Source organism: Zingiber officinale, chromosome 3B, assembly GCF_018446385.1.
Source record: "Zingiber officinale cultivar Zhangliang chromosome 3B, Zo_v1.1, whole genome shotgun sequence".
Lineage (NCBI taxonomy): Eukaryota > Viridiplantae > Streptophyta > Magnoliopsida > Zingiberales > Zingiberaceae > Zingiber > Zingiber officinale.
In genome coordinates this window covers 8,126,965-8,137,557 of record NC_055991.1, presented here as the reverse complement: position 1 = coordinate 8,137,557, position 10,593 = coordinate 8,126,965, and the positions used below count along the sequence as shown (strand labels likewise).

General features: G+C 43.9%; 1 protein-coding gene across 1 annotated transcript; it reads left to right on the top strand.

Annotated features, from left to right (window-relative positions):
• The first annotated feature begins 2,214 nt into the window (after nucleotides 1–2,214).
• On the top strand, nucleotides 2,215–5,377 carry LOC122055790 (putative G-type lectin S-receptor-like serine/threonine-protein kinase At1g61610). The gene is made up of 6 exons (XM_042617412.1): nucleotides 2,215–3,524; nucleotides 3,695–3,996; nucleotides 4,070–4,280; nucleotides 4,357–4,594; nucleotides 4,675–4,825; nucleotides 4,897–5,377. Exons 1-6 carry the CDS (start codon nucleotides 2,249–2,251, stop codon nucleotides 5,200–5,202), a joined length of 2,484 nt encoding a protein of 827 aa, XP_042473346.1. The 5' UTR covers nucleotides 2,215–2,248; the 3' UTR covers nucleotides 5,203–5,377.
• Nucleotides 5,378–10,593: the final 5,216 nt, after the last annotated feature.

Sequence of the window (10,593 nt, the reverse complement as noted above, 5' to 3'; positions counted from 1 at the left end):
AGATACTTGACTGGGAAACCCTAGTGAGTGAAACTAAGTGAAAGTCTTGGTGAGTGAAGTCAGGTAGATGGAAGATCCTAGTGAGTGAAGCTAGGTGAAAGTCCTGGTGCGTGAAGCCAGGCAATATGAAAATCCTAGTGAGTAAAGCTAGGTGAAAGTCCTGGTGCGTGAAGCCAGGCATATGAGAAGTCCTGGTGAGTGAAGCCAAGCAGATGGGAAGTCCTAGTGAGTGAAGCTAGGCAGAAGAGAAGTCCTGGTGAGTGAAGTCAGGCACGTGGAAATCCAGGTGGGTCAAGGTTGATCGGACACCTGGTATTGAGAAGTCCAAGTAGGTCAAAGGATTGACCGGATACTTGGTAAAAGGAGAAAAGTCCAAGCGGGTCAAAGTGATTGACCGAACACTTGGTAAGGAAGTCCTAGCAGGTTGAGGGTGACCGGATGATAGGCATGATGTCCCAACAGGTCATAATTGACTAGAGGTTGGGTTTTAGGGGCTTGGGACTTGATTGGGGCAAATCAAGATTGAATCAATCGATCAACCGATCGATTGAATCATGCCCAATCGATCGCCCGATCTATTGGGTGTGTCCCGCGATAAACTTTCCTCTCAATCGATTAGTGGATCGATTGGGAAACTGGGAGGGTTAATGAATCGATCGGCTAATCGATTCAAGCGAGTTCTAGAGAGCATAGAGGCGCTTTGGATCGATCAACCGATCGATCCAAAGCCTCCCCAATCGATTGGGATCCGACCGTTGTCGCTGGATAAAGCCGTTGCGAGCGTTTTATTCAGAAGTACTTCGCCCGAATCTTCACAAAACTTTATAGTAATATCTCCAGAGCTCACCGCCAGTTCTTGAAGCTTCTTGGAGCAAGGTGGTTTTGCACTTCCAAGGTCAAGAGGCTTTCCAAACAAGAAGGAGAAGCTAGCTAGGGTTCATTGTATAAAATCTTGTAAGATTTATTTGTATTTGCTTCTTATTTTCTTCTTGTTGTTGTGTGAGTTTTTATAAGGCTTCTCCGCCTTCGGTAGTTACCGTAAAGGAGGATTTTCATAGTGGAGAGTGCTCGTGTGTGTGGATCCTTGGATTAGTCACCTCTTTTTGAGGTGGATACCAAGTAAATCCTTGTGTTAGCGTTGTATTTTTGTTTCTTATACATTCCGTTGCTTATCATCATAAGAAGCAAGTTACGATGAGCTATTCACCCCCCCTCCCTCCTCTCTAATTACATATCGACCCTAACACTATATGCGATTGTTTCATCTATGCAATCAAGCGTGCCATCTCATTAGTATTCATGATATTAGTAATAAACCTATACTCAGACCCAAGAAACAGGATTGAGTGATGATCTTGCACAGACAAAAAGACAGCTCTCACTAGCTCTCGATTGAAACCCTAGGTCTATGTGGTAACCTTAGGAGAGAAGCACGAGAGAGTTGCGGCATCAGTAAGTGACCGCTATAATAATTTTATAATAATTTTATTTTATTGAGAAGTTGATAAAAAAAAAATTATATAAAAGTACTACGTGTATACTATTTTCATAAAATTAAAAAAAATATTTTAACATACTATATTAATTATGATGACCGCTAACAGCTGGTAGCTGAAATAAAAAAATTCAGAGCGGGGTATACCATTTTGTTTTTTTAAGAATGCTCTTAATTTAATTCTAATAATTAAGTTTTCATTTTTGCCTTTTAAAAAACAAGAACCAATCATATAATTTTTGACCTAACTATTGAGAGTCGATTCTATTATATTAAATGAGTGAGTTACGCACATGCTCCAAATCATATATAAGCACGACTCTACTAAAAAGTTTTTTTTTTTTGTTTTTTATTTCGCTATGAATCCCATTTACATCGATCAATGGAGCAAATTTTTTTAATTAATTATGAGAATAAATTAAAAAAATATATTCACAATAGATAATCCATCAACTTAATATTTTTATATTAATTTTCTATTAAGAAAAATTAATCTTTTAATTCGTCGAAATTAAGATTGATCTTTATATTTAAATAATTGAGTAGACGCCCTGTGTGTGAGAGAGAACACGGACCTTGGCTGGACTCGCCCGCGACAAGCACAGTTTGTATTTTTTTAAAAAGAAACTTCCGCTGATGTCCATTAAGGTTGCACAAAATATTATCTTCCCTGTATAAATTATAATTTCTCTGCCACTAAAGAGTGAAGGAAACATGAACTCGAAGAAGCTGCAGAGAAGCTTTCAGAATCAGATGGAGAAGGAGAAGCAGTCTCTGCGCATCCTCATGATCTCCCTCCTTTTCCTTGTAGATTCAATCCTTTGTGATTCAAATGACAGACTAACTCCCGGCCGATTCATGCCTTCCAATGGCACCTTGATCTCAGACGGCGGCGCCTTCGTTCTGGGTTTCTTCTCCCCGAAGACGACCACCGGCAGCAGCGACCTCTATCTTGGTGTCTGGTACAACCTCCCTCAGAGGACCGTCATATGGGTCGCCAACAGAGAGAAACCGATAGGCGACCCGTCCGCGACTCTCCTCTTCTCCAACGACGGCGACCTGCTCGTCGTCGATTCCGAAGGAAGCACCTCCTGGTCGTCGAATTCGTCAGGGAATGGAACAGTGGCGCTGCTGCTGAACACAGGAAATCTGGTGATCAGAGACCACGACAGCAATTTCGTATGGCAAAGCTTTGATCATCCGACAGACACCCTTATGCCGGGCATGGATCTTCGGTTCAGGTTCAGAGATCGCTCCACCACTCTAATCACCTCTTGGAAGGATGCAGATGACCCCTCTCCGGGGAACTTCACCTGCGGGATCGATGCAGACCCCTTTCTTCAGCTCATCACATGGAGAGGTTCAGAGATCTACAGCAGGAGCCAAGCGTGGGGAAGTAGTGTATTCACCCCGTCCTCTCTCGGACTAAGCTCCAACTCTGCCCTATACTTGACATCGATAGTCGATGAAGACGAACTTCTACTCACACTAACTCTACCAGATTCATCACTCTACACTAGGTACACACTGAACCATGCTGGGCAGCTGCAACTCCTGAGTTGGAACTCCGAATCGAAATTTTGGCGAATCATTACGTCCAAGCCAACCAGCTGCCAAGTCTATGGATTCTGTGGTCAATTTGCATATTGCGATGACAATGAACCAGTGCCAGTTTGCAGGTGTTTGGAAGGATTCGAGCCCAAGTTGAAGAGTGCTTGGGAAGGCGGCAATTATTCGGATGGTTGTTCGAGAACGAGAGCTTTGGGATGCGGAGAGGGGTTTGACTTCCTCCAAGTGACAAGGATGAAGTTGCCAGACAAGTTCATATTTTTGACAAACAAGAACATGAGTGAGTGTAGGTCCGAGTGCATGGAAAATTGTTCATGTACTGCTTATGCTTATAGCAATTTCAATGTGGGGAACAAGACGATCCAAAGGTGTTTGGTTTGGATGGAAAACATGATTGATGCAGAGGTATTGAGAAGCAGGGGACAAGACTTGTATTTGAAGCTTATGAACTTGAATTCAGGTATATTTTGTGCATCTTTGTGCCCATCAGTGGATCTCCAACATGAACACATAGCGATCATTCTATGTAACTTTCTTTGCAGTTCATTGCATCAAGTATTGTATCATTAGTTAAAAGAACTTTCAACTTTTTTGTTCTTCCAACGCAACTGAATTGTCTCACTGAAACAGGTGCATCCGGTGGCAAGAGCAATAAAAAGAAGATTGTCATTGAGGTATCAGTTTTGGCAGCAATCTTTTCCTTGGCTTGTGTCTTTGCTTCATGGAAGTTCTATGAGAAAACAACACTAAGCGATTCGAGTTTGAGTCATATCTTTCAGAACCATTTGTCTGGTTCTAAAGAATTTATAGAAGGGGAGACAAGTCAAGCTCCAGAACTGCCATTGATTAAATTTGAAAGCCTGGTTCTCGCCACAGACAATTTCTCTCATTCAAATAAGCTCGGACAAGGAGGCTTTGGTATAGTTTACAAGGTAAAAGATCGAACAACATGCCAGATTTTAGTATGATCTTATTGTCTTTTAAGTATGCGTTTTCTTATTTCAGGGCACGCTTCCTGGAGGCCAGGAGATTGCAATTAAAAGACTCATGAAAGGATCTGGACAAGGATTAGTAGAGTTTAAAAATGAGGTCGTTTTGATTGCTAAGTTGCAGCATAAGAACTTAGTCAGGCTACTTGGTTACTGCATTCATGGAGAAGAGCAATTACTAGCTTATGAATACATGCCCAACAAAAGCTTGGACCTCTTCCTATTTGGTTAGTTCCAAATGTATTCTAATAGTCACTTCAACTTTAAGATCATATAATTTGAAGTTCTTCGTTATCTAAACAGATCCCACGCAAAAAACTAAGCTTGATTGGGGGAAGAGATTCAACATAATCAAAGGAATTGCACGAGCACTTATGTATCTTCATCAAGATTCAAGGTTACGGATTATTCATCGTGACCTTAAGGTCAGCAACATTTTGCTTGATAAGGATATGAACCCCAAGATATCTGATTTTGGCATAGCGAGAATCTTTGGAGGAAACCAGAATGAAGCCAATACAAATAGAGTGGTTGGAACTTAGTAAGTATTATATGAAGGTAAATTAAGATAACACCCACATAAAAAAAGTTTAATGTAGCATTAATGGTGATGTCTTGCAGTGGATATATGTCGCCGGAGTATGCAATGCAAGGACATTTTTCGGTGAAATCCGATGTCTACAGTTTCGGAGTATTGCTTTTAGAGATTGTGAGTGGCATGCGGATTAGTAGCTTTCATCTTGTCACGGACTTCCCCAATCTCCTCGCTTATGTAAGTTAACACTTAAATTTAGGATACTAAAGCTTGATCATTTCACACTCACAAACTTAAAAGTGTTTCAGGCATGGCAACTATGGAATGAAGGCAACACAAGGGACTTCATAGATCCTTCGATCGTAGACTCATGTTGCCTAATTGAAGCATTAAGAAGCATCCTTGTGGGTCTCCTATGTGTGCAAGATGACCCGAGTGATCGATCAGCCATGTCGTCGATTGTTTTTATGCTGGAAAATGAATCCACAATCTCTTGTAAACCTAAAGAGCCAACATTTTCTACCAAAAGAAATATTAATCTTGACAGAAATGATCCATTAGCCGAAAAGTTGGAGATTTGCGGTATCACCATCACAACTTTAGAAGGCCGCTAAAGTGCTAACTTATGTCGAACTGTGTTCATAGTGGATATTTGAAGTCGACTACATGGAATTTAACTTTGAAGTTCCTTTTCAAATTCCAACAGTAGAGATCGAATTCAATGTGGCTGCACAGTTTTATGTGGATGTATCAAATCTATAGATTAATGAGAAACAATGTTCCAGTTTGTGTTAAAGATGGAGAAAAAAAAACATAATCTAGCCTTTGATATTCTATGTTTCCTAGTGGCTGAGTAAAACTTTTCATTGCTACTAACTATTTAAACTGAAAAAACATAATCTAGCCTTTGATATTCTTTTGTTGCATCTTATTTTATTCTTTTATTATCTATGATATAATGTTATCCCACGACTTAAGCATAATTTGGTGACTGCCAGTCTTCTTAGCAAGAACTAACTGCCAGTCTTCTTAGCAAGAACTAACTAAACAGAAGGAAGAGTTAAATAAAGAACTAAATTGTCTTAGCACTGATCTACAACAAGTCAGGGATGCTGGTGATCATGCACCAAGTGCAGAGATTGTCATTTGATGTTGCTAACTTTAAAGAAATAACTGGGAAATTATCCAAAGATTTGGATATGACTACTGTGAAGCCAGTTGGTCTTGAGGTGTGTTTTTTTTCACTTATCTTTTTTATCTAGTGATCCGGTAATGACGTGGCACCCTACCAAGGATACGTCAAGGTCAAAGGGACGGGTCAACATGGAAGGTAAAGTCAAGCATGGTTCCTAATGCCGGTTGAGCGGATCCGGCCGAGCAAACTGGGGAAAACATCCGAGCAGACTAGGTGTACAGCCGAGTGGATAGCCTATGGCCGAGCGGATATTATATCGCTTGGCGGGCCATGCACGGTCGAGCAAGGAAGACAAGAGGCCGAGCGAACTGGAGATACGGTCGAACGGACCAGTGCACAGCCGAGCAGACCTGTGCATGGCCGAGCAGATCGAGTTTGCGGTCGAGCAACACGTGCAAGACCAAGCAACTTCGGGTTGGTTATGTCCGATTTGACTTAGTATATCCTTTCGGAAGTTGATGTCGCCGACACAAAGCAGGTAAATCATACTTCAGAAGTTTCCAGGCTGTCACGTCAGAGAGTGGTATAGTTGCTTAAGGAATGGTGGCAGGACACTTTTCTGAGCTGTCTTTTCATAGGACATATGGGAAAGTGTGTTCGTGCCTTGGGAGGCGTGCCTAAACGCTACAATGGCCCTATAAAAGGGGGGGGGGGTCCCTTTAACGGCGGGTGTAGACATAACTTTATTTTTTTACATACTCTAGCTACAGTTTTTCCACTATTCTGCTTCGCAAGAAAACTGACTTGAGCGTCGGAGGGCCAACGCTGGGAACCCCATCCCGGCTCGGCACTAACGTTCCCTGTGCTTGTAGGACCAGCGAGGAGACTTCACCGAGTCAGCCAGTGGGTCATGTCGCCAACTCACCATCTCCTCAGATTTTGGACAGGATCATATTGGCGCTGTCTGTGAGAACGTAGCCTGCATCCAAAATGTGATGATGGAGGATGCTAGACGACTCACAACGGTAACACTAACACAAGAAGATCTGGAGGCGTTGATACACGTCCAAGCGGCGAAAATGTTTTAGCAGTAGCAGGAAGCGGCGGGCGATGACCGAGTGTCCAAGGACCCAACAGCATCGGAGCCAGGTCGGCCACTTGACCATGGGTCCCGAGCAGACAACCCGCCTGATCGGCGACCATGTAGCCGACCAATGGGTGTCAATCAGCAGGCTCCTAACGCATCGATCCCCTACCATCAAGCATTGTTTCGCACTACTATAGAGGGACAAGGCTAAGCGGAAAAGACGTAAGGATCATCTAGTGAAGACATACCTGCTCAGGATAACCGAAGGGCAAGCCCCGGGGGTCGACGACTCTCCCGATCGGGTAAACTGGCAATTCTGTCAAGCAATTCACGATGACGAGTTGCCATCGAACTTCAGACCATCGATGATCGGGAAGTACAACGGGTCAACTGACTCAGAGGACCATTTGCTCGAGTTAGACACTGTATCCACTCTCCACCAATACTCAGACGGAGTCAAGTGTCGAGTCTTCTTTACCACTCTTTCGGGGTCGACACAGAGGTGGTTCCAGCGATTACGGATTAGTTCCATTCGCGGATTCAGAGACTTCCGAGCGGCATTCACTTAGCACTTTGCTAGTAGCTATCATTGCCAAAAGACAGAAGTAAACTTCTTCGCAATCAAGCAAGGGTCCAAGAGGACACTCAGAACCTATATTAAGAGGTTTAATCAGGTGGCTATGGAGGTCCCGGCAACTACACAAGAAGTGCTACGGAGTGCATTCTCTCAAGGACTCACGGAGGATGAATTTTTCCGCTCACTCATCATGGAGCCCCTAAAGGACTTTGATGAGTTGCTCAGACGAGCAACAAAATTCATCAGTGTTGAGGAGGCCCAGGCGGCTCGAAAGAGAGACGCGACTGCCGAGCCGACTGTTACTCAAGATCATCGAGAAACACACAATAATCCACCCCCGAACGGACCTCGATCGAGTACGACACATCATCATATGGAGCACCAAGCGCGTGCTGTGCAACATATAGAGGCTGAGCAGAAGAAGGTCAAAGAGCCTCGGTAGTGGACTCCTATGTTCTGCTCGTTGCACCAAACGACGACTCACAATACAAGAGACTGCTACCGCTTCAATCCCAAACTGCACCGCCCCTCTCAGCGGGGTGTTTGGAGCCGATCGCCAACACTCGAGCGTCGACACTATTGCCCCGTCCAAGAAAGCGCACATGTCGAGACATCCCGAAGGCGATCACAATCGAGGCATGGCGATAGATCCGCCCGAGCGTCTTCAAAAAGGTCGCGCATATCCACGCGGGAGGGAGAAAATAAAATGAATGTCTCCCGAGGTGAAATTAGTTGATCGCGGGGGATCAATTGATGGCGAGTCCAACAGGGCGTGGAAGTCGGACGCCCAAAAGTTAGAGACTCATACAGTTCAGGCACAAAAGCGCAGGACCCACCTTTCAGAGGCCGATGAACAATGTGTGCTGGCATCAGATCGGTGGAAATGTGGAGAGAAAACATGCCAAACATTGGAGAAATTCAGAGTTAGGCGGAATCCGACCAAGTGCCTGTTTGGAGCCAGAAGCGGGTGTTTCCTTGGTTATATTGCAATCGAGATGGGAATTAAGGGTAACCGAGCAGGAGAGCTCAGCTCAGACTCTCATTGACTGCAAGACAAAAGCGGTAGGAATTTAGAATGATCATGGACCACGAACCACCTACAGCCCTACCTGGTCGGTTAGTAAGTGTGACATTGAATACATGAAATTTGTAAAAATATTCGTTGCATGAATACAGGGGAATTTGAAAGAAATCTCTAAAATATTCAAGGCTCACGTGCCAAGCGACCGTGTTATAAGTGAGCATGCCCCCACGCCAAGTGTCAAAGACTCATGCGTCCGAGCGGTTGTGTTATAAGTGAGTCTAGCTAGCCACGCCAAGTGTCAGAGACTCCTGTGCCGAGCGGCCAGGTTTAAACTCAAGGCTTACGTACCGAGAAATTGGATTATAAGTGGGCATGCCCTACACCAAGTGTCAAAGACTCACGCGCCCGAGTGATAGTGTTATAAGTGAGTCTAGCTAGTCACGCCCAGTGTCAGAGACTTCTGTGCCGAGTGGCCAGGTTTAAACTCAAGGTTCACGTGCCGAGCGATCGTGTTATAAGTGGGCACGCCCCCACGCCAAGTGTCAAAGACTCACGCGCCCGAGCGGCCTCTTATAAGTGAGCCTAACTAGCTACGCCCAGTGTCAGAGACTCCTGTGCCGAGCGACCATGTTTAATTCCAGGCTCACGTACCCGCGAGATCGGGATCAACTGAGCAATGTCCACAAACTCTATGCCTTCAACCGCCGAGCAGTATATCCAAACTAAGGAAGCCAAACGACAAAGCACACTAATGATCCAATCACTTGGACTTACAACCTCCTTCAACTAGACTTGAGGGAAAGACTTATGATCCGGTAATAACATGACACCCTACCGAGGATACATCAAGGTCAAAGGGACGGGTCAATGTGGAAGGTAAAGTCAAGCATGGTTCCTAATGCAGGTTGAGCGGATCCGGCCGAGCAAACTGGGAAAAACATCCGAGCGAACTAGGTGTACAGCCAAGCGGATAGCCTATGGCTGAGCAGATATTATATCGCTTGGCGGGCCATGCATGGCCGAGCAAGGAAGACAAGAGGCCTAGTGGACTGGAGATACTGTCGAACGGACCAGTGCACAGCCGAGCAGACCTGTGCATGGCCGAGCAGACCGAGTTTGTGGTCGAGCGGCACGTGCAAGATCGAGCGACTTTGGGTTGGTTATGTCTGATCTGACTAAGTATATCCTTTTGAGAGTTGACGCCACCGATACAAAGCAGGTGAATCATTCTTCAAAAGCTTTCAGGTTGTCACATCAGCAAGTGGTATGGTTGCTTAAGGAATGGTGGTTAGACACTTTTCTGAGCTATCTTTTCAGATGACATTTGGAAAAGTGTACTTGCACCTTGGGAGGTGTGCCTAAACGCTACAATGACCCTATAAAGTGGGGGGGGGGTTCCCTTCCACGGCGAGGGTAGGCACAACTTTATTTTTTTACATGCTCTAGCTACCGTTTTTTCACTATTTCGTTTCGTAGGAAAATTGATTTGAATGTCGGGGGACCAATATCGGGAACCCCTTCCTACCTCGGTACTGACGTTCCATGTGCTTGCAGGACCAGCGAGGAGACTTCACCGAGTCAGCCAGTGGGCCATGTTGTCAGCTCACCATCTCCTCAGATTTTGGACACGATCATCTAGTATTTTAAGGCATTGTTGATGATAGTGTTTCTAAACATGAATTGTACACCGTACATGAATCCGAACAACTCATCAAATTCTAAATAGGATTTCATCATCGAAATTTATAGCAAATTCATCAAATGAAAATCGACAATGAAAACTGTAAATTGAACCTCAATCTAGATTCATCGCATCTTTTTGCGATCACTGGAAGAATCTAGAGATGAAATAAACAAACACCTTATTGGGCAAATCGATCTTCCATAGGGGTTAGGATGACAACAGTAGTATCTTCTTCCGATGGAAAGAAAGAAGTTTCATTACCTTAATCCTACGGAGACCTTTAGACCCATTTTTGTTTGCTCATTTTGAAAATTTATTTGTGTATTTACAACTTTGATAGAGTTTTGTTGATGAACATAATTTATAAATTTTATTAGTTGATATTGTTTATCAACATTGGTCATGATAAGCTCACAATCTTTATTTTATATGAACATTAATAAGCTAATATATGCGTTTAAATTCAGTAGTTCAAGCTTAATTATTTAATTAACTTTG